The sequence below is a fragment of the Cygnus atratus genome, chromosome 2 (assembly GCF_013377495.2).
Source record: "Cygnus atratus isolate AKBS03 ecotype Queensland, Australia chromosome 2, CAtr_DNAZoo_HiC_assembly, whole genome shotgun sequence".
NCBI classification, from domain to species: domain Eukaryota; kingdom Metazoa; phylum Chordata; class Aves; order Anseriformes; family Anatidae; genus Cygnus; species Cygnus atratus.
The window spans coordinates 47,794,307-47,818,292 of NC_066363.1; the positions used below are offsets into that span (position 1 = coordinate 47,794,307).

Below are 23,986 nucleotides of genomic sequence, written 5' to 3' on the forward strand. Positions count from 1 at the left end.
AGAAGACAGAGACAGTGCAGCAGAGACCTGCAGGGTCAGGGGCTTCGAGCATGTGACTGGTGAGGACAAGATGAAGGAGCTCAAACTGTTTATTCTGGTAAAAAGAAGACAAAGGTGTGATCTAAGAGCTGCCTACAATTCTTTGAAGGGCAGTTGTAAAGCTGATGAAGCCAAATGGTTCCTCATAGCACCAGAGGGTGCAACAAGTGACAATGGCCCAAAAACTGCATCTTGAGAGGTTCAGGCTAAACCTTAGGAGAAACTGGTTCACTAGGAGATTGGTGCAGAATTGTGGCAAGCTGCCCAGAGAGGATGCAGAAGCTCTCCATTGTTGGAGGTTTTCAAGACCAGGATGGACAGAGCCATCACGGACCTGATGTATAGGTGGTGATGTTTCCAGTTCAAGGGGGACACTGGATTAGATGGCCTCCAGAGGTCCTGTACAACCCTGTTTCTATGATTCCATGAATCTTCAGAAATGAACTGGAGCCAATAACAAGTTTGAGAAGCTCTTTATTGTGCTGGTTTAGTAATTGTGAATCACTGAAATTGTAGCTGACTCAGTTCAATATCTTAAAGAACTTTCCCATTCTAATATCTTTTCCTAGCTGCTGAAAAAGTTTCCAGAAAACTGTATTTACAAGAATAGAATTAATTAGCCAAAACAAACTAGTGTCCAAAATGAGATGTTCAAAGCTGGTTCTGAAATTGCCCATTCTGACTTGCCTAAATGACAGACTTATTCTCGGTTTTGATTTTGTAACAGACATAGTTTCCAAGTCACTCTGCTATAAATACTGAAAAACATCTTAATGCAGCTGAACAAAATTCTGGAATTTCCCTTTAATCAGGAACAGGTTTTTACCTGCTGGTACTGCATAAAACCATTATGAGTCACATTCACTGATAACTCCAGAGGTTCCAGACTGTGTTTGAGAGAAAACAACATATCTGCTTCTAAGAGGGCTGTAACTCAAAGCAGCTGCTAAGAAGTAAATTACAACTCTTCCCACTATATAGCGATCTGATGATTTTTTTATTCATCCTTTATCATAGAAACATAGAACCATAGAATGGCTTGGGTTGGAAGGGACCTTAAAGATCATTCAGTTCCAATCCCCCTGTGATGGGCAGGGATGCCACCTACTAGATCAGATTGCCCAGGCCCTCATCCAACCTGGTCTTGAACACTTCCAGAGATGGGGCATCCACAGCTTCTCTGGGCAACCTGCTCCAATGCCTCACCACCCTCTGAGTGAAGAATTTTTTCCTTATATATAATCTAAATCTCCCCTCTTTTAGTTTAAAGCCATTCCCCCTTGTCCTGTCATTATCTGACTGAGCAAAAAGTTGTTCTCCATATTTTTTATGAGCTCCCTTTAAGCAGTGAAAAGCTGCAATGAGGTGTCCCTGGAGCCTTCTCTTCTCCAGGCTGAACATCCACAGTTCTCTCAGCCTTTTTTCACAGGAGAGGTGCTCCAGCCCTCTGATCATCTTTGCAGCCCTGCTCTGGAGCCGCTCTAACAGTTCCACATCCTTCTTGTGCTGGGAGCCTCAGACCTGGATGCAGCACTCCATGTGGGGCCTCACACTTTTTTAAGAATGTACTGGTCATGTTTTGTCTAACAGAAAATAAAATTTTATGTTAAAAATTTTTGTAATAAAAATGTGTGGTAATAGAATTATTTCTTATCCATGTCAGAATGGTGCATAAATACCAATGGGGCACTTAGACCCCAAGACACCTGCTGTAACATGGTACTTTAAAAAAAATTTTTAGGAAGTTTGGCAGTTCCTCTTTGTTGCTCAAAATAAAATTTTGTCTGGTAGAGTAGCTATAATTCCCAGGGTTTCTATTCTCTTTCTACCACAGATCAGTGTAAATTTTTGTTGGTGGTTTATTTGACAGTGTCTTGTCTTCATATTCCAGATGGAGATGGTTCAATCATTTGTTGGATTTCTTTTTTCCATTCTACCCCCTCAAATGATCCATATTGGGACAGTTAATTTTGCTTTTAAAGAATCATAATTGGCCTTTACAACTGACAAGTGGAATTTGCATCCCAAAAAGTATGCTTCAAGCTATTTTTAAGCCTGGCAAGACATTACCATATTGCTTGTACTCATGTTAATACAATGTAATCTTATACAAAGAGGCAAATTCAAAAAAAAAAAAAAAAAAGTAAGCAATTGAAAGTAATCCCTTGCAACAAATGCACTTCGACAATTTAATTCTTGTTACTGCATACTAGTACATTTTTTTTGAAAATATTAGAAATAAAATCCTTCTAAGAAAAAAAAATATCTTTAGCTCTTTGCATGATAATATAAATCAAGGCACTATTTACTAGAACAACGAATATAAAACAGTGCTTGTATCTTACTACTCTGTTGATATTTCTGATCTCAGATCCTCCTTTTGTAACAGCTGCAATTATGTGTTTTTTTTCTTCTGAGAAAATTTGTTATGAAATGTTGCCTGGATTTACCAGTAAATGCAGTGAGATTTAATAGGGTTCTGCAGAAAGACATGAACAGCATTTGGACCAAAAGTACTGTATGAACAAGAACATTCGAAAGCTAACCTATTTTGCTTTGGCGTATATTTTTGATTTCTATATTCCCAGTATTTGCCTTTAAAAAAACAACTTTATGGTTAACATTCACATATGGGGTAAGTATTAGATTAATTGTGTTTCCTTTTACACTGGGTAAAGCAGTCAGCAGGTCTAGGGAGGTGATTGTCCCCCTGTACTTGGCTCTGGTGAGGCCACACCTCGAGTACTGTGTTCAGTTTTGGGCCCCTCACTACAAGAAGGACATGGAGGTGCTCGAGAGAGTCCAGAGAAGGGCAACGAGGCTGGTGTGGGGTCTGGAGAACAAGTCTTAAGAGGAGCGGCTGAGGGAGCTGGGGTTGTTTAGCCTGGAAAAGAGGAGGCTCAGGGGAGACCTCATCTCTCTCTATAGGTACCTTAAAGGAGGCTGTAGTGAGGTGGGGGTTGGTCTATTCTCCTACGTGCCTGGTGACAAGACGAGGGGGAATGGGCTAAAGTTGCGCCAGGGGAGGTTTAGGTTGGATATTAGCAAGAACTTCTTTACGGAAAGGGTTGTTAGGCATTGGAATGGACTGCCCAGGGAAGTGGTTGAGTCACCATCCCTGGAGGTCTTTAAAAGACGTTTAGATGTAGTCCTTAGTGATATGGTTTAGTGGAGGTCTTGTTAGTGTTAGGACAGAGGTTGGACTAGATGATCTTGGAGGTCTCTTCCAACCTAGACAATTCTGTGATTCTGTGATTCTGTGGGTAACGCAGAATGTGTGTTAATAGAATTATTTCTTATCCATGTCAGAATGGTGCATAAATACCAACGGGGCACTTAGACCCCAAGACACCTGCTGTAACATGGTACTTTTTAAAAATTTTTTAGGAAGCTTGGCAGTTCCTCTTTGTTGCCCATTAATACTTCATTCTGGTTTCCAGGAGGTTGCATATGTTTTGTTGAAAGAGGAAGCTGTAGGGAGACCTTTCATTACCAAAAGGTGATAAGAAAAGCTTCTGAAAATGTTGGGGGAAAAGAGAGAGTTGTTCTTTGCCTTGTTTTTTCTTTGAGCTCAGCTGTGACACAATTTTTCCACCTTGATGTTACTATTGGTTAAGTAAGCCATGTGGGAAAAAATGGAGAAATGTTAAAAAAAATAAAAAATAAAAAAGATAAAAGGGCATATTTCCAAAATGGAGCCTTAGACAGGAAAAGTTTGCTTCTAATCCTATATAAAGCTTTAGTACCACTCCATTTAATAATACAGCATGGCAACACCTTTTCAGCACCTTAAATCTGTTGTATGAAGTTAAGGAAGTTCCAGGTCTTCATTGCCCTGGGAAATGACAGGAACACTGAGAGAGCATGAAACGTAAAATAATAGGTTGTGGACCTCACCCTCTCTTCCCTAAATTTGTACACAGCACAGGTCACAGAAAGAACATTGCCAGCAACAGCTGCATGCGTCTCTTTCATAGAACAATGCCAATCAAAGATCTGTCCAGTCCACTATATGTAGGGTCTAGTGTAGTGCTCAGTTTACATGGCTGCAAAAAAAGTCCCTCCACTGGGTAACAACTCCTCCTGTTAATGTTGGAAGACAGCATTACTTATGAGGATGGGGGTAGCATGATGATGCATATATGAACATGACTGGGACTGAAAAGGTAGTCATAAACTTTGACCAAGAGAGTTCACCACCACCTACACTAAGTTTATGGTTGCTTAAACTTGACTCATTCATCCCCAAGACCATGGAGACACAGAAAGGAACAGATTATGTATTGCTTAATTTCTTACAAAATCAGATACACTACAGAAAATCAATATAAAGTGGCTGTAATACACTATAATTCTCATGGGGATGAAATTTACACCCACTTTTCATGGTTATAAAAGATTTCACTAGGCAACAGTGGCAAAGTACAACAGCTACCCACTTCCAAAAAACAAAGGCTCACACATTGTATTCAAGATATAGTTGTTTCATATCTCCTTCATCCTTCAAACACCCAACAGTGAAGGCCTGTTGTGACCAAAGTTTGATGTCTTTCCTAACAAATAAAGACCAAACTCTGCTTTTACACTTATTATTATGAAAAAACTACTTTCCTTTAAAAAGAGTCTACAGTCTTCATTCACTTAAGAATATAAACACTCCTGAAAGACAGTAAGCATAAACATAACATTCCAGGCAATGGTAATAGCTTCTTGATGCTTTATTCCTTTTCATATTATTCAACTGAAATTAACTATATTGTGTATTCTTTGTCTAATGAAATCAAGGAATCATGTCTAGTCATAGCTAGAGTGCTGCAGAGTCAGCCCTGAAGGTGTAACACGGCAGTACTCATTACATTACTTGTGGTATGACACAGTGTCTGGGTAGATGGGGAGAGCAGTAGTACGGAGGAGGCTAATTTAACTGTATTGAAGGAAGACTGTGGGTCATTTGTGGACGCATAAGATCACGGTGGCATTGGTAGATCTGGGGAATGTTACTATATGCACCTTCCAGACACCAAAAGGAAGGTTCAGGCATGCAGCTTGATGGATGCACAGCAAAAGTAACGTGCTAACCAGAAACATTTACGATGTAGGTTGTAACTGGGAGGTTAAACCCCCAGAACTGGTTCACAAATGTATATTGAGCGTCACTTTACCAAAAACGTGCTCTGTTTTCACTAATCATTTTACTCCATCCAGTGTTTTGTTTCTAAGGAAAGTAACATACATGTTTAAAATCCTCATAATCATGGTTCACTTTGATTTTTGAGCTGTACTTACTGTATCTCTGTTTCAGGGAGAAAGAGGAAACATTGGTCCACCAGGTTCAAAGGTGAGAAATTCATATAGCTTGATCTAAAACCTCATTCATTTCCTCCTCTTAGTTTCCTTTATATGGGAATAACAAGGGGGTAATGAACATTTCTTGCTCTCTCAATATCATAAAGCTCAGGAAGGTTTCCCTGGAAAAACAGAACCTTTCTCTGTTGAGTTGTAAATGTCAGGAGCCAGGTAACCTGTTGCTTAAGACATCTGTTTAAAATATGGTTACAATTATATTTAAAATCCAGTTAAGTGTGTGATGTCATGGTGTATTGTGAAGCCACTTTGTTTTTTGGCAGAACAAAAATGAAAATAAGCAAAGTTTACGTGAAAACTAAGTTCCACCTGCCTTCCCATTCTTAATAACAGGTTTCATAGCTAGCACACCACACCAAAGCACTCCACCACTACAGTACATATCTGTAGTACAACAGTAGATTCATCTGTGTTGTGCAAAGGTCTCAGGACCCATCCACAACCCTAATCCAGTGTTCCACACAGAGGCCACTGTTGTTCCCTATTTCTGTGCTAGAGCTTGCCATTTTCCTGCAGCCAGGTTTCTCCTAATACAAATGTACCATTCAGAAGGTCCAGGAATGTAGAAATGTTGGCTGGAAGAACCCCAGAGGTCATCTAGTCCAATATCACACTTAATGTGGGATTATCACCAACACCAGATCACATCAGCAATTAATTTTTTTTGCCGAGTCTTAAATAACTCCAAGGAGAACGCAAAAACTCTCTGGGTATCCTGTCCTGGTGCTTCACTATCTGCCTAGGAAAGACAGTTTCCCTAACATGCAGCCTGTGCCTCCAAGCTGTAATTTGTCCTAGCTGTCTAACTCACCCCATGCACCAGTGTGCAAGCTAGACCTGCTGTTCTGAGTCAGTTCAAGTTCTAGCCATGCAACATGGCATCAAAAGCAGCCAGTTTACACTGGTTTACACCATGTTAGTGCAGAAGTTAATGGTGCAGGAGTCCATATTTCCTGTCCAATCTTCCCCCTCATCATCGCTGTCTTTTCTGCTTTGGACCCTCCTTGGAGCCCACCCCAAAGTTTCTTCTGCTCGTGTCCCAGCTGCTTTCTGGATGACTGACTAGGCTTACTTGGGTGCCTTTTGCAGATGTAAGCCAGCAGATGGCAGCACTGGGACGCGTAGAAAAGAAATCAAAATTAAAAAATTAAAATAAAATAAAATAAAATAAAATAAAATAAAATAAAATAAAATAAAATAAAATAAAATAAAATAAAATAAAATAAAATAAATAAAAACGTTTCTTTTGCATTTGGGACAGCACTGAAATCCATACTTGCTGTACGAAACAAGGCAAAGACAATTATCAATCTACCCTTCTATTTGCTGAATATTTACAGAAGTATTGCCACAGTCTTCTAACAGCATCTGCTTATTTATTTAAAAAAAAAAAAAACAACAATGTAGCAGGACTCTGCTTGACATAAATTCCATCTGCTCTACATATTTTAAGCATTACCATGGCAGAGATAGTTGTTAGTGAAGTAACTAAAGCTGATACACTAATGCATAGGACAGTTGCTTTGAAGTCTTCTTTTTTATCTGCTTGAGGCTATAAATTATTTTCTTACTTATTATTCATACAGGTGTTTTGTCCTGTGGTCCTTGTTCTAGTAACTAGTATTGCTGCTATGATAGATACATTTCAAACACATACATACATTGTAAGTGGAATGGCTTCAAAGTTATTTAAAAAATAGTCAATCTCTCCAATCCTCAGGTTAAAAACAAAAGAAAACAAAAGAAAACAAGAGAAAACAAAAGAAAACAAAAGAAAACAAAAGAAAACAAGGAACTTTTTTTAGTTCTCTTATATTTGAGCAAAGAGCAGCTCTACAATCTTAAAATATGAAGGGAAATGAGGATGTCTCTGAATAACTTATTTAATTAAAGCATCGTACCTATCCTGTGTTTTTTCTTCCAAACTAAAATTCATTAGTAAAATCAATTGGTGAAATTATTCGGGATTTGTAATAATAGGAAGTTGATTTACACATACCAGCATGCCTGAAAGGACGGCATTCTGCTACAGAATGCTGTTGGTTCATTGTTATTTTCTCTGCCCAATTACCTTTGCTGCAGAGAGAGAATTTTCTACAAGCACTGAAGAGATTTAAGTTGCAAGTACCCTTTTTACAAGTCATGTTGGTGCGTAAATCCCATTAGTATTCACATACTTTTTATGTCAGTTCTCTATAAAATGAAAATGCCTTAAAAGATCTACTTTATCTTAATAAACTGAACTGAATTTATTCATGAGCCACATGTTTTGCTTTTCACAGACAAAAATAGAAACAAATGTGAGGAAATCCTTCCTTAATGAGGTGGACATATTAAATTTTTTATGATGGTAGTTCTATAATGAGGCACAAGTAGAGAGAGGATTTTGAGTCCTATGAAATGTTAATTTGAACTTCTTCTATCACACCAAAAATGCAACACAGAAGGCTATTTGACTTTGGATGCTTTATGAATCTATTGTTCTTTAGAGACTCCTGCAGAATATTGCATAATTCTTGGTGGTTTTACTGGATCACATCTATACATCCTAGTATCCTGCCTCCAGCAATAGCCAAAAGCGGACACACTTTGAGCAGATGTTTAGATGCTGTTTGACTTTAGAAAAGGACAAGTAGTACACTGTAATTCTCTTCTGCAAGAACTTGATACCTTCCCTGGAACTCACACAAACTTTTATGATATATGAGATCTTGTGGCAAGGGGCTCTGCCAACTTAGCTACATGTTGCATGAACCTCTTCCAGCTATTTTCATTTGATGCCCACTATTTCTTCTATTAGAAGAGTGAATCCTTAATTACTCTCTCCTTTTAGAATACAATACAATATTCTTCATCCATCTCCTCATTTCTCTCTTTTCCGACTAAATGGTCATAGCTTACACCATAACATCTCATATAGAAGCCATTCTGTACCTTTCATTATTCCCATTGCCCTCTTCTGAAGTTTTTCTAGAAGTTTCCACTAGAACCCTTTTAAGATGGAAGAACTGAAACGGTCCACAGTATTCAAGTTATGGGCATACAATAAGTATATGCACTGACACAGTAATGTTCTGTGTTCTTCTTCTTCTTTTTTTTTTTTTTCTTTCCCTGTGCCTTTTAGAGTAATCTCTTTTATTCAGTTTACCTTTTTGACTCCTAACAAGCTTTTTCATGGAATTGTCTATTTCTTCTAGATTGTCATGGTACTATCTACTGTAAAAGCCCAGAAGTAGTTTTTCTGAAGCAAAACAAAATGTAACAACAAAACAACCTTTTCAAAAAAAAAGAAAAGAAAAGAAAAGAAAAGAAAAGAAAAGAAAAGAAAAGAAAAGAAAAGAAAAGAAAAGAAAACACAAACCACTACTGAAACAGCACAGGGCTAATCTGGCACTTGGATGAATCATTAGGCTATTCTGTGTAATTTCTTTTGCTTTTTCATATGACAGAGAAAAACAGATGCAAATAAAAAGATAGTTCACTGTTTAGTTGTTCCTTTAAGAATTCACAGTCTTCTTTTATCCATTTTTTCTAGGCAAACTGCATTATCATTACTATGGAATAATTCCTTTTTTTCCCATAGAATATAGAGTAACTGATCAGATTCATAGCAATAAGTTTCAGTCCTCCACTAAACTAGAGCAGGAGCTATCAAATTTTTTGCCCCACATCCCAGTCTTTCCCCTTCCCTCCCTCCCATCTACATTCAATGCCTCTGCTGACTCTTCATCCAGTTTGAGAGTCACTTAATCAAAAGGGTGGGAATAATCCACAAAATATATCTTGGGGGAAAGTAGCAGAATTCACCCTTTTGCTAAGCAGAGGTGTGAACAGTGATAAAGAATAATTGAAGCTGCATTTAAAAAAAAAAAAATCCTATCTGGAGAGGGGGAAATAGCAGGAGCAGTGCAGAGGGCTGATGACTACTGAGAGCTACTGATCCTGACTCCATGGAACCCCCCACATACTATCTAGTCCACTCAGATAATGTGTCTCTCTGGGAGCAGTATGTTTGAACAAGATTGATAATAGTTTATCTTGAATAACAGTATGTTTTCTGTGGCAGGGACTGCCAGGTACAAAAGGAAAACCAGGCTTTCCTGGCATTGCTGGACATCCTGGAAATATGGTGAGTAGGGCTATCATATCCCATGATCACCTAACACACACTGGCTCCTAAACTTGTGTCGAGGTTCAGCAGGAACCCTCTGCAGGACTTGGTAGCAGTGTGTGGGGAGCTGGGTCTGGGTTTGTCCTACCTAACCTGAAGCATATAGTTTAGATACCACACACCAGTCAAAAGTGATACAGGCCTCTCCAGAGGCTAGTTCTCACTCTTCAATTCTCCTTTTGCTTTTAATTATTCAGAATTTATCTCTGCTTTTAATTAGATGGAAACCAGAAAACTCTTAGGTGGTTTTAATGTATTTCTCCTGCTTAAGAGCCCCAGGGATTTCAAGAGTTCTTCAGCTGGGAAGTCCTACAGCTCATTCCCTGCCACTTTGCTTTTACTCATGCCAAATGAGCTGTCTATATTCCCAGCACAGGGAATCATATTGAAGGGTTGCTCAAGCTTAGAAATAACTTATCTGAAAAATGACTGTTTAGCTCACCTGTGTTCCCCTTCCCAGTTCACTGGGCAATCCAGGACACAACTGAGGCAGTCAATGCCTGGGAAAAACAGCCAGGCACGGCTGATTTCACTATACTGAAAGAAAGGCTTCTTGAATTAATCCCCAGCTAATGAAATGGTGTGTGCTCATTTGTTTCTAGTTGTTTGTGAAGTGTCAACTGTGCTGACAAATAATTTTAAACATCAGGCCCTTGGAGGATCTGAGTGGAAACTAGCTTGTCCCATCTGTGGTTTGAGAGGCTGGTGATCATTCTGTACCTGTGTTTTACTCTTGTGCATTTTCTGAGGATAGAGAAAGCACATTTTCACCATTTTCCTTTTAAAATAATTTCTGCTTATTTTTATTATCATGTGCAGGGTCCAAAAGGGGAGAAGGGTGACCCAGGACCTCAGGTGAGATAGGGTGGATTTCATTCTTTCTGAGAAATTTGTGAATTATAGTGTTTAGTAAATGGGTTTTCCATATGTAATGCTTTTAAAATAGGGTGAACGAGGACAGGATGGGAACAGTATTGTGGGTCCACCTGGACCACCAGGACCACCAGGACCAATCATAGCAATACCTGAGGTAAGTTTGTCAGTCTTCAAAGTCTTTGTAACTCCATTTAACATGAAGAGGGCACAAGCGGTTACCTACTTATCAATTCTGGTGTTGATATTCAGGTTTTAAACCAGTTCCTCAAAACAAACAAAAAATCTCAATATGGGAGGACAGCATATATAAGAAATATAAAAATATTATTGAAGCTAACATAGCAAACTAATGACTAGTTTGCTGGAGGTTGCATGACTCCCTGTGTGTTGTGATAGGCAGAGTCCACCACATCTATCTAATGTGTAGATATGCCTGAAGAAACCATCCTCTGAATTCTCCACAGTCTGTGTATGAATTGCCTTCATCATGTGTTACAGAAATGTGTAGAGCCTAGTAGAAGCTGTATTGCATCAGGTGTATTACAAATCTGTACAGAAACCCATTTCCTTCTCTAAATACCTTGGAGTTTAAGAAGTAAGCTACCACACAAAGCAGGGTGAATACACATGTGGCTTTACATACATTTGTAGCAAACAGGCATTCTGTGGAGGTACAGCAAGAGCCATTTTTGAGACATCCTCATATGGTTCAAAATCTACTTGCTGTTAATCAGATGATTTCTCTGAGGGCTTGACAAGCTGGATTTGAAACATCTGATTAAACTTGTGTGTATGTGTAATCATATATGACAATGAGTTCTACTTACCACACAGTTTGTATAAGAACAGGATCTTTGCTTAATATACATTTGCTGAGATAGAAGATTAAATTATCCAAATTCTGTTGACAGAGGTTTTTTCAGAAAAACATCAAACATCTTCTGTAGTTAGTTTCAGAAACGAAAAGAACTACTGCAAGCAGACCTAAAAATTGCAGTTAGAATTACAGAACTAAAATAAATACCAGTACCAGCTATTGCAGTGTGGATATTGGTGTGACCTTGGTAGAGCAGCAGACACCAATTAAGTGATCTAAGTGACCCATAGCACAGCCAGGGAAATCATTGCCCAGGTCAGGGTGTATTAGTTCACTCACTCAACTCAAATGAACTGAGCTATCAGAGTAGGAAGGAAGTCTTTTTAATGTCTTAGTGGCTACAACTAAAGCAGTTATAAAACTGCTGACCATCACTAAATAAATGATAACTAGTAAAACATATTATTTTTTGCTAGGACTTTATCACTCCACTTTAGTTGGATATTATACTGAAATAACATTGAATAGAGAAATTTCATTGGATTTAAATATAAAATGTTTAACCAGTTAATTATCTTTTGCTGCCATTCTTCATCCATAGTTTAGGTACATAAACTGAATGAAAGTTCAGTTCCTGGAGAAAGGTTCATGTCTGGGGGTATAAAGCAAATGTCAGAAGATTTTGTGTTACCCCTTTTTTTCTGTAATTATAGTAGTGGCATATTCACACCATTTGGATATGAAGCTGAAGTTTTAGTTAAAACCTGCCTAGACAGTCATGCTAAAAACTATTGTTTCTTCTTCTTTATAACACTAAAAAAAAAAAAGAAAAACAACGCTGTCCTTACTTTTTAGACAACACTTTCTAAATTCATTTGATATGTTGAAAAATTATGTTGCTAAATTGTGGCTATTAAAGCTGCTTGCAAATCTGAAAAGAAAGTTAAATAACTATGTGCCTGGTGCAATCGTTTTCTCTAACCATCATTCTTGCACCTGTATTTTCATATCTTCAGCACTTTGTAGACTTTACTGATTTCCAACCATAATTTCCATTTGCAGCTAAACTCTATTTCTAAAACATACAAAATGCCTGCTCCCAAGCTCAGCAAGGCCTTTGGGATTCTTTCCACTGACTTCAGTATGGTTTGGATTGAGAATGAATACTCAGTAATTCCAAAAATAAAAAATAAAAAATACTCAGTAATTCTGCACTGAAAAGATGGAGTAAACCCAGGGCTCCTGGACTTCTGCCACCAGTTGTAGACAAAGCAGAACAATTTCAGCAGCAGAACTCTTATTACTTTCATTAAAGTAATAGACCCTTTCCTGCTCCCCCTCTGGGCAAAGTAGGACAAGGAATGCAGTGCGACCAACAGCATCTTGCTACCCCTGGAGCAACCAGCAGAGAGCTTATGCAGGCCAGGAGAAGGAGTGCTGCCTGCAGGACTTAAAAGTCTTTTTATTTGCTTCAGTGACAATTTTCCAGTATTTTTTTGTAGAACCTGAGGACAGGGAGCAGGGAGCAGCACCCAGTAGAAGTAACAGGCTTTAGCTGCATGAATCATGATGCCAACAGGACCTCAAAATACAGAAAGTTGACCATGCATTGCCATGCTCAGGTGAATATGATAGGATAGGATAGAATATGACATATGATGAGACCAAGTAGGTCTGTCCTCTCTTGTGCCCTTCCTCACATCACAGGTTAGAAAAATAGTATTCAGAGACTCATATGATAATTGGAAGGGACCTCTGGTGGCCATGTGGTCAAACCACCTATTCCAAGCAGGGATTTAACACAAGATTTTTTAAACTAATTTCAAAGTTAGATCATGTATACTGTATTCATAAAAAATTATGAAAAGGACTGGGATCTGGTAGTTATCATCTGGACATAGTTACATGAAGAAAAGGTATTCAGATTTCACAATACCTTGCTGAAAACATACTTATTCATGTGCTAAGTAAATCCTGCTCTTGGAAGGCATGTTCTGCCCTGGCCTTGTGAAATTCAGAAGATCTTCATTACATTGAATAGGAATACACTGCTGCACACACACCATGATCTTGAAATGGATGGCGTGTCTTGCTGCTAAACCAGTGGACTAGTTCAAGACTCTAAGAGTATTCAGTACTTATCTCTGAATTCAAAACAAGGTTAGAAGTCACACTGGTGGACTGTTGGAGTGAAAGAAATGAAAAAAAACTCTTTCACCTACAGCATTTATGTGGAGCAAGCAGTTTCATACTGCCCTTACTTAATGTATGACCACATGATATAGTATTGGGAACATTTATTTAAACCAGAAAGCTGGTTGTCTTGAAAACAGAATGAAAGCCTAATCAAAACATCAGGATAAGAAGGTGACTGGGAGCAGCCAAGTTGGATTTACTAAGGACAAGTCATTTCTGACCAGCATGATCACCTGTCTGTGGCCAAGGGATGGACAATGTCCTCTGACTTTTTTGATGCAGTCTTCCATAGTCTTATTATCACCAAACTGGTAACCTATGAATTGGATAAGAGAATGATTAAAAATAGGTGGAAAATTGGCTCGGCTCAATTGATGAACTCAGAGAGATGTGACTGGCATTCACAAGACTGCATCAGGAGTACCATGTTCAGCTGTGGGCTTCCTAGTACAAGAAAGATATTGACATAGTAACGCAAGCCTCATGAAGAGACACCAACATGGTTAGGAGACCAGAGCACATGGTACACAAGAAGAAGAGGAAACAACTCTGATTGTTCATCCTGGAGAAAAGAAGGCTAAGGAGAGAATTTGTTGCTCTCTACAACAACCTAATTAGAGAATACAGAGATGGAGCCACCCACTTCTTAGAGGTACATAGAGTTATCATGAGACTTTAATCAACACGAGTTGGAAAATGGGAAATTCTAATTAGATATAAGCAAAGGCTTTTTACCCTGAGGATGCTCAAATACTGGATTTGGTTGCTCAGGATATTTGTGGCATTTAGATCCTTGGAGTTGTTCAAGCCTCAACTGGACCTGACCTAATTTGACCAGCTTTGAGCAGGAGGTTGGACCAAATTACTTCCAAAGGTCCAGGTCAACCTTCATTATTCTGATTCTATGATCAAAATCTGCAGATGTCTGAGCTAATGCAGACCTCACTAATTCCAGGATAGAAAGAAGTATAACAGCATTGTTATCATTCTGCTGTATTCAGGTTTCTGGAGACTGAGAGCTCATTAGCTTAGGTGCTGCTCCACATGCACGTGACTATAGTGTTTTGGGGATCCAAGCTAGTTTCATTGATTGCTCTATATTGCACCAAGTAGACACAGCAGCATGATCAGATCTAATTTAGGAATCACTATATTGTGTGATGAAGACATATCCAGAATAAAATATAACTTTGAATCTACAAGATAGATTGTGGTCAGATAAGTTCACCATCTCAGAAAGCCAGTGACGTATTGGGGTATGAAAATTTTATTTTAATCTTTATTGTGGAGAAATGACCTCAGACTACAATATATACAATATATGCTGTAAAAGTTTTCAAATTAAAAATATATGAGGGTCAGGTAATAAAAGTTTTTAAAGCATTCTGAAATCCTTACATAAGGAATGAAATGAAAGTGCTCTATTTTGTTATTGCAGATGCATAACAAAAGTTAAAAGTACCTTAAACATATCTTTAGCCTCACTTGTGGTTTTCTGCCCATGTTTATAATGTGATGCTTAGTTTAAACTGTGTGCAAATTTCTAAACAATGTATGAGTACCCCAGACATTCAGTTTGATATTTGAAATAACCTGCTCCTTAACCACTTTTTTAGCTACTACTCAATGATACAAATGGAATTTTTAATTTTACTTCAATTGAAGAACTGCTCGGGCCTCCTGTGAGTATATGTTGCTTTATTAAATCTTCAGAATTGCTCTATCTTTAATGTCTCCTTTTAAGTATCATCTAGAGCTGAGTTCCTTGTACTTCAAAAATGTGTTTATAACTCCTGCAACAAGCTGTGTGGGAGTACTTCAGGGCAGAAATGAATTATGTGTGGATGAATTAGTTCTTACATGTTTGTCTGAAAGAAAGGAATTGAAGGGGTTGGTTTAGCTCTGAATCTGAACAATATGCTCAGAATAACAGAAATGTGGAACTAATGCAAAAATAGGGATGTACATAGCATTTCCTCCACCTTTTTGTATTCTTGTTTTTCAAGTCATGAAATATTGGGATAACGTATTTTCCACAGTTCTGCTTGTGATTGCAACTAGGAATAGTAGGCTCCAGTGTTTGAATTTAATCTCACAGAAATTATAGCTGTGGATGGTAAATTGGAAATCTCATGAGAGAACAACAGAAAAGAAATTTCAAGTTCTGTTTTATAGCAGTCTAGCTGCAAAATAGTTTGATCAAATATTTGAACAGCTGGATGCTTCTCTGTAAGGATTTCAAATTTCTAGGACTAGATCCACAGAAAAACCTACCTTCTCCAGGCTGTAGAGTCTATTCAAAGTTAGGCAGAACTTGCCTGAAAATCTACAATATATTGCACTTTACAATGTTTAAATCCCACAGCTTCTTGCTTCACAACGTTTCAGTTGCAGACTGGTGTTTATTTTATTTATTTATTATCTATTACTTCTTTGTGAACACAGTTGCCTCCCTCACATTCAGTCCCTAATGAAACAAGGAAGATAAGCATGTGTGTACCTAATAGCAGAATCCTAATCCCTGTGGATGCCATAGGGTATCCAATGCCAATAGGATGCCAGGGATTAATAGGATGGTCCCTTGTGTGAGTTCTGGTACTGCAGGTGGTTGGCATTCAAGCCTTAGACAACATTCAAGCCTTAGACAACAGGCTCTCAAAACAACCTAGATGAGTGGTCTCATAAACCCAGCAGAAATTCATTGGTTTGTAGTAGTTGTTACAGAAAGTAGGTCCAGTAGGTCCAGCCTGAAATGTAGTTTCAATTGGAAGGGCATCAGAACCTCAGTTCACCATAGTCAGGAAGGAGGTTAGGGTATTATAGTGACTTGGGTAATGCACATTCAGGTGATTTAAACTAGAAATAAATTGTGTTTCTGCAGATATCACAGTGGGACAATCTTTAATACGCCCAATACAAATTCAAATCCATGTTTATATTCACAGTATAGTAGACATTCTGTTTGGATCCACAGACAACCAGGAGTGCAGTGGCAAAGGTGGAAGGACTCCTGTGATCTCTGTAATGCATTCTGTAAAAAAAAAAAAAACAAAGAAGTTTGACTTATGGTTGCATGCCTTTAATATGTGGAAAATATCACCTTTTTAGAAGCCTTTCCTGGATATTTGTCCCTTCAGTTTTGGAAAGTAAATCCTAGAGTCCCAGAAAAAGTTAGAAGCATAGAGTGTTGTGGAGTGATAGCACTGGCTGAATGAAATTCTTAATCCAGTTTCAGATCAATTAATATTCTTAAATTAGGCTATACACTGAAAATGCATACTCTGTTTTTCAAGTCTGTAATATGTGTTTGTAAGGGAGTAGGGTTTTTTGCATTTTGCAGGGTCCAGATGGCAAGCCCGGTCTACCAGGATTTCCCGTAAGTATTATGTTCCTGGGATCTAAGTAAGTATTTTTCAATATGCTTTAATATTTTAACATTTATATTGTACAGAGGTTATACAAAGTCTGATGCATTTTCATAAGAGACTGTAGTTTTTATGGAACCAACACTTATGGTAGAAATTAACTGTGCTGGAAATTAAGTATACTATGATATACACAGCTCATTTCTGCTATCTCAGAATCCGTTCTGCAGTTTAAATGTAATTGAGTCTAATGAAAAATTGCTACCTAAAGAATAGTCCTGTGCAATTTAGGAGAAACAAATGGAATAAATGGGCTTCTAAAAATTATATTCAAATTGCATATGGAATAATATTATTTCTTAAGTGTTTTTTTGCTGTTGTTGGTTCGGTTTTTTTTTTGGTCACTACTAGAGGGCTCTGTAAAACCTTATCAGGCTTATGATTTTTTAATCCTTTAGGATAATACAAAGGTTATTTTTTATTAAATTTAGTAATTTTTTTAGAATAACATTTCAGCATTCCAGTGCATTACACAGCCATAGTTTCAAAAAGTGCATTATGTTATGCTACCTATTGTGCTCATACTGCTATTCCATTAAACATTACCTGGCTTGTAACTTCTTACAGTATTGTTTATACTATTATATTTATATTATATATAATGTAGTAGCATTATTTTCCCCTGTTATGGTTGTTTAACAGTTGAGACGTGTGCATATGATCTCAGGACCCTTTGTCTATTGCCTAAGAATAAGGAGGAAACTGGGAAAGCTGACAAATGATGTTAACAAAATGTTGGCAATTAGCCCAAAGTTCTACAAAGGTTGTTTACTGAGTCCTGGGTATGGTGGACTGCATAGGAAAACAAATTAAAAAAAAATCTTTAAAATACTTTTCAATTGAAAAAGAGCTGACAACATTTAGAAAGTGATATAATGAATTGCTAGTCTTTCTGTTATTAACAGAATTTCTTCATAAAAATACCATTCTCATCCTTAAATCAGGTCTTTACTCTTCACTAATGCAGAAATCATGTAAACTTGAATTTAGTTCTTGATGGGTAAAAACAAAAGTGCTTCTACATGTGTTTATAATGGAAGACTGTAAAACAAAATATGATCTGAGAAGAATGCTTTCACAGAAATGATCTTATTTTTAAATATATAATCTATATATATATATATATTTTTTTTTTATTGCACTGTTTCTTAAAAATACAACTTCAGAAAACCTGTTGAAAATCAGTGTCACTGAATGACCATGGAAGGAGAGAGAATAAAGTAGGGAAGAAAGAGAATTTTAGGCTGAATTTCCACTCTTATTAATGTATGTATATTTCTCTTTGTGAATGTGTGTATCATCTACACTCCGATAAACAATAGCTTTTTTTCTTTTGCTATTTTTAACAGATTATCCCTATATAATATTTGTTTTAAAAAATTTGTTGATTCAGACAGCAATTTAGTCTTGTAAGTCTAAGATTTGTAATACTTGTAAATAAAGTCTTAGATTGCAGCCAGAGTGATTCAGGTTCAAGTTTTCCAGTTACTTAAAATTACATTTAGTAAAAAGGTCCAGCTCCGTTTTCTCAGCAGAGCTCTCCACCAATTTATTTATGTACTTGATTTTGCTTAGGGCCCTCAGGGACCAAAAGGTGATATTGGTTTGCCTGGACCAAAAGGACCCAAAGGCCAACAGGTAAGAGAAAATGCAAAGGGAAAACTACACATTACAAAATGTGTTAGATAACAAATCCTTAGTGGCATCATAATGTTTTATGGTTCTAGTTTTATGATTCTAATTTTACTAGGGATTGGGGTGTTAATAAGTATATGTGAAAAATGTACTAAGTGTGATTTGAAAGACTGCTAAACAAAATACCTGATATAATATTACTGAGAGTTAACATTCCTGCCCAAGAACTGAAATTCAGCAGTGTAGCATGCTTTTATCAAAATATGTTTGCATAAACATTAAGCACAAGGTGACCTCTTCTTGCCAGCTGGTGATCAGCACTGACAGCCTGGTATCCTAACCAAGGAGACAAATAAAAAAAAAGGCAAAAACTTTCCTTTTCCTTCCTTGGCACAGAAAGTTTTGCCTACACAATGAAGACTGCAGTTTTCCATTCCCCATAAACAAGTGTAAGACCTGGGAACCTCTTTCCTTAGGGTCCTTTCTCTTGTTTTGCACAATAGTGTTTATTTTGTGACATTGCTGAGAGGTGACTGAGGCCTGTTGTTCTGTTTTTTTCTTCCCCTTTTCAAGTATTGCTGCTGCTGTTGCATTTTCTTATTCCCTTTCTCATCCATTTGCTGGAAGCATGGATGAAAAGCATCTAAGTTATTACAGTCTTGGGGATAACAAAAGCAAAAACACTTCCTGCTTGTATTTATAAAATAACCGACCCTCACTTTCTCACAAGTGGGAATGGTTTGAGAATGATCCCCTTTTGATACATGGATTCAGGTTTTACCCAGTGCTTAAAATGATTGAGCTCAAACTTAAAAACAGTGGTGTTTTTTTTTGGCTTGGGGTTGTCTGTTTGCTTTTTTTTTGGTTTTGGAGTTTTTTGTTGTTTTTTACTTCTACTATTCACACTGAAAGGAACTGGAAGTTTTGAAGTCATTGTATTTTATACCCACCAATGACATAATGATGTTTTTGATGCTGTTTCTGAGGCGTGAATACCAAGTTATGCTCAAGACTGTGATTATATCAGCAACCACAGACAAAGCTCAACAGACACCAGGGAACATTTCCCTGTAAGGATCATGAGATTATTCTGTTGCAGCCTCTCATCCATAAAATCTCACAAAAGATAAAGTCAATAAAACAAAGGCTCAGGGAAACTCCAAAATATGTCTTAAGTCTGCAGGAAATGAAGCTCAATTGAAGTGTTCTAACCTGAGTTATCACTTTAATCAGCAATGCAATTGTTAGTTTCAAGTCAAATTTCTTCCATTAAAGATCTTGGGAAAGCTAAAATGCTCAGATTACCTGAGCTAGGAGGAGGAAAGTTACAGCTGAATGATCTAGATCTAGCGGCAACCACGTGTCTGCACTGGAGGATGAAAATTCCTGGTTGTGGTGCCATTATTCAGCAAAACCCACTGAAGAAGAGAAACTCAGAGGTTTGTAATTTGAATGCTGCCAATTGGCCTTCCTGAAAGATAATGAGACTGCATCATACCCCAAGGACATAGAAAAAAAGATTCATGCTTTCCTGATAGTCGCTCTTTCTACTTAGTGTTATCAAGAATTTACAATTCCAGCAGGATTTGCTGATGAATACCTAAGCTGATGGTACACAGGAAGACTCCAATAGCCTGTCTGCCTTTGGCAGGGATCTCTTATGAACACAGCACATGTTTCACAGAAAACTTGTTGAGAGCAATTGAAAGTGCTCTTTCAAGTGAAGTTTTTTTTTTTTTTTTACACAAAAACAAAACCAAGTATTTATACATCTTATGGATATTTACAGTAGCAGGATATTTTTAGTTTACCGTATGATGTTTTAGGAAAGATCAGCCCTACTCTCCCCCAGAATCAAATTTCATCTGACTCACGTTGATATCACATTGTAGTTTTTCTCTCAGAATAATGCCATGCTTCAAACAGCAGCAAAGCTGCTTTGACTTTTGCTTACTCATTGAGAGCTGCTTTGTAAACACTGTAAAATAGCTTTGATATTAATTGCAGGGTGAAAAGGGAGAACCAGGAGTTATCATTACTGCTGATGGATCTTTAACTGAATTATTAGGAAGAAAAGGGCAGAAGGTGAGTTCATACTGTTTTTTGTTCTTCTGGAATATTTGGTGGCCTTGTTACCAACCACCTCTACTAGATACTGTAGAAGTTCTCGTTGTCATTGCTGTGTATGTCTGTCCTCAACAGGGTGAAGCTGGAGTGGTGGGACCGGTGGGACCAAGGGTAAGACATTTCCAAAGTTCAGTGGATTCTTTTTTGATTTTCTTTTGTCTTTAGAGAGACTAATAATTGTAAAGGTAGGTTGTTTCAGCTTTTCATTTCTTTTGAGTAGGAATTGTAAGAAATATTAATGCTTCAGGATGATCAATGTCCTCTAGAAAAGAATGTTTTTCACATACGTGGTACTGTAAATTACTGACGATATCGAATATAAATTCTAGTAGAACAAACGTATCCATTATTTACTAAACAGACAGTGAAAAGTCTTCATTCCAAGCTAGTAACTTACCAGACTTATGAGAAGCGTTTGAGTGCACTGGGTTTGTTTAGCCACAAAGAAAAAAGACAGAGAGAGGCTCTAATTGCTCCCTGCCACTGCCTGAAAGGGAACTAGAAAAAATACGGAGTCAGGCCTTCTCAGAGATGTGCAGGAAAAAGACATGTGCCGATGATCACAAGTTGCAGCAAGGGAAATTCTGAAAAGATATAAGGAAAAAAAATCACAAAAGCACTACCACACCAAAAAAAAAAAAAAGTGATTAAACACAGAAATAGGTGCTCAGAGAGGTGGTGGATTGTGAAACAAGGTGCTGAACACCATGATCTAACTTGGAAATTTGCCTTGCTTTAAGGGTTGGACTAGATGACCTCTGGAGGTCCCTTTCGATCTAAATTATTCTCTAATTCTATGATTTACATTTAAACAACTGACTACATCAGCCCCAATTTCTATAGGAGCCAAGAATTTGCAACTCCCTTGGATTAAAAGCAAGAAGTAAATCAGGCAGTAGCATCAGACCATTTACTGAAAACAGGATTTAGAAGCCTTATTTCACGTACTTGGCCTAATATTTTTGACTAGACACAAAACATATGAAAGCACAACGAGAAATTAGTTGTAATATATGAACAGTTTTCCAGATTCAGTAATGTTAGAGCAGGAATTCATTTCTTGCAGTCTAGTATTCCACAAAGATCAAGGATATTGAGATTTTCAGGTTGCCAAGAGAAGCTGTTGATGCCCCATCCCTGGAGGTGTTCAAGACCAACCTGATCTAGTGGGTGGCATCCCTGTCTATGGCAGGGGATTTAGAGTTAGGTGACCTTTAAGGTCCCTTCCAACCCGAGCCATTCTATGATTCCATGATTCTATGATTCCATGATTCTATGATTCCATGATTCTATGATTCCATGATTCTATGATTCTACGATTCTATGATTTCTTTGCTTCTGCTTTTGGTGTAGCCTAGTCCCTGTTGTGCCTAAGTGATTGTTAGTAGCTTTTGTAGTTTCTGCATGTTAAGGTGAACAGGAGATTTTTGCCATTGGTTGCTGTGGTCTTTAGAAGGAGATAACAGGGTGTGCTGATAAACTGCTTTCTTAAATACTGTATATTAAAATACCTTGAGGGAGCTATCCAAACTTAAGAGAAGGCGAGTTTCTTTTCTCCTCCTTGTATGACTGCAAGATGAGTTTATCCTTTAACCTTGATATAGAATCATAGGATAATTTAGAATGGAAGTGAACTTCAGAGGTCATCTAATACACACTCGCTGGCCAAAGCAGGTCTAGTTAGCTCAGGGGCTTGCCCAGGCAAGTCTTCAACACCTCTTACAGTGGAGATTCCACAGCCTCTATGGCCAGCATGTTCCAGTATATGATAATCTTCAGGTTTAATATTTTTTCCATATATTTATTTGAAAATTCTCATGCTCTCGCTTGTGTCTGTTGCCTCCCATCCTTTTTCTAGGCACCCTTCAGGACATGTCCTTTTTCTATCAGCCCCAAAGTCTGTATTTATATCTTCTTTTGTACTGCCATGAGATGTTTCATACAGTTTATCATGAAGGCAAGAGCATTCAGAAAGTGTTCTGGCTAGCACTGGTGTGAACTCTGCAGGATAATTTGACACACAGAGTCTGTTTCAAGATTTTGTCCAGCCATTTCCTCTTCTTAGTGCATTCTTAGTGCCTAGAGATTCTTAGTACAGAACTCTGGTTTGATCATCACTGATGATGGACATGACTCCTTTTAGTGCTGTCCCGCAAAAAAAACCTTTTGTAGTCAGTGAGAGTCCTGTGCAACATTAATATAGAAATTTCAGAGTGCTTAGCTACACGCTCTGTGGCATAACTTATCAAAGCGTTGGTGTCAATAGCTCTGTTCTACTTGGTACGCGCTAAAGCTCTGTCAGAAGCTCTCACAGAATCACAGAATGGAACCCTCTGAGCTCTGCCATCCAGCCAGTTATCAATCCCCCTCACTGTCTGCTCACCTAGGCCACACTTCCCAAGCTTGTCTATGAGGATGTTATGGGAGACAGTGTCAAAAGCCTTGCTGAAGTCAAGGTAGACCACATCCACTGCTCTCCCCTCATCTACCCAGCTAGTTATCTCATCATAGAAGGCTATCAGATAGGTTAAGCATGATTTCCACTTGGTGAATCCATTCTGACTATTGCTGATCACCTTCTTATCCTCCACATGCCTGGAGACGCGCCTCCAGGAAGAGCTGCTTCATCATCTTTCCAGAGATGGAGGTGAGTCTGACTGGCCTGTAGTTGCCTGGGCCCTCCTTCCTGCCCTTTTTCAAGACTGATGTGACATTGGCTTTATTCCAGTCCTCAGACACCTCTCCTGTTCTCCACAACCATTCAAAGATGATGGAGAGTAGCCTAGCAATAACATCGGCCAGCTGCCTCATCACCCATGGGTGCATTCCATCAGGGCTCATGGATTTGTGGATGTCAGGTTTGCTTAGATGATCTCTGACCCAATCCTCCTTGACCAAGGGAAAGTCCTCCTTTCTCCGGACTTCCTTTCTTGTCTCCAGGGTCTGAGATTCCTGAGGGCTGGTCTTAGCAATAAAGATTGAACCAAAAAAGGCATTCAGCAACTCTGCCTTCTCTGTATCCTTTGTCAATAGGGCACCCACTCCAGCAGCAGACTGACAATTTCCCTTGTCTTCCTTTTTCTACTGATGTATTTGAAGAAGCCCTTCTTGTTGTCTTTGAAACGCCTTGCCAGATCTAATTCCAAATGGGCCTTGGCCTTCTTCAGTGCATCGCTGCATACTCTTACAGCATTCCTATATTCCTCCCAAGTGGCCTGTCCCTTTTTCCACATGCATGTAAACTTCCTTCTTTTTCTGAGCTTTGCTAGGAACTCCCTGCTCATCCATGCAAGTCTCCTGCCCCCTTTGCTTGCCTTCTTACTCATAGGGATGCAC

General features: G+C 38.2%; 1 protein-coding gene across 1 annotated transcript in view; it reads left to right on the forward strand.

Moving 5' to 3' along the window:
- COL15A1 (collagen type XV alpha 1 chain) overlaps window positions 1-23,986 on the forward strand; it is a 127,661-nt gene that overhangs the window by 68,031 nt on the left and 35,644 nt on the right. The window contains exons 14-22 of the mRNA XM_035549763.2: window positions 5,342-5,377; window positions 9,470-9,532; window positions 10,394-10,429; window positions 10,521-10,604; window positions 15,080-15,145; window positions 16,804-16,839; window positions 18,464-18,526; window positions 20,531-20,608; window positions 20,726-20,761. Coding sequence (XP_035405656.1) covers window positions 5,342-5,377; window positions 9,470-9,532; window positions 10,394-10,429; window positions 10,521-10,604; window positions 15,080-15,145; window positions 16,804-16,839; window positions 18,464-18,526; window positions 20,531-20,608; window positions 20,726-20,761 — 498 coding nt within the window. The remainder of the gene's footprint in view (window positions 1-5,341; window positions 5,378-9,469; window positions 9,533-10,393; window positions 10,430-10,520; window positions 10,605-15,079; window positions 15,146-16,803; window positions 16,840-18,463; window positions 18,527-20,530; window positions 20,609-20,725; window positions 20,762-23,986) is intronic.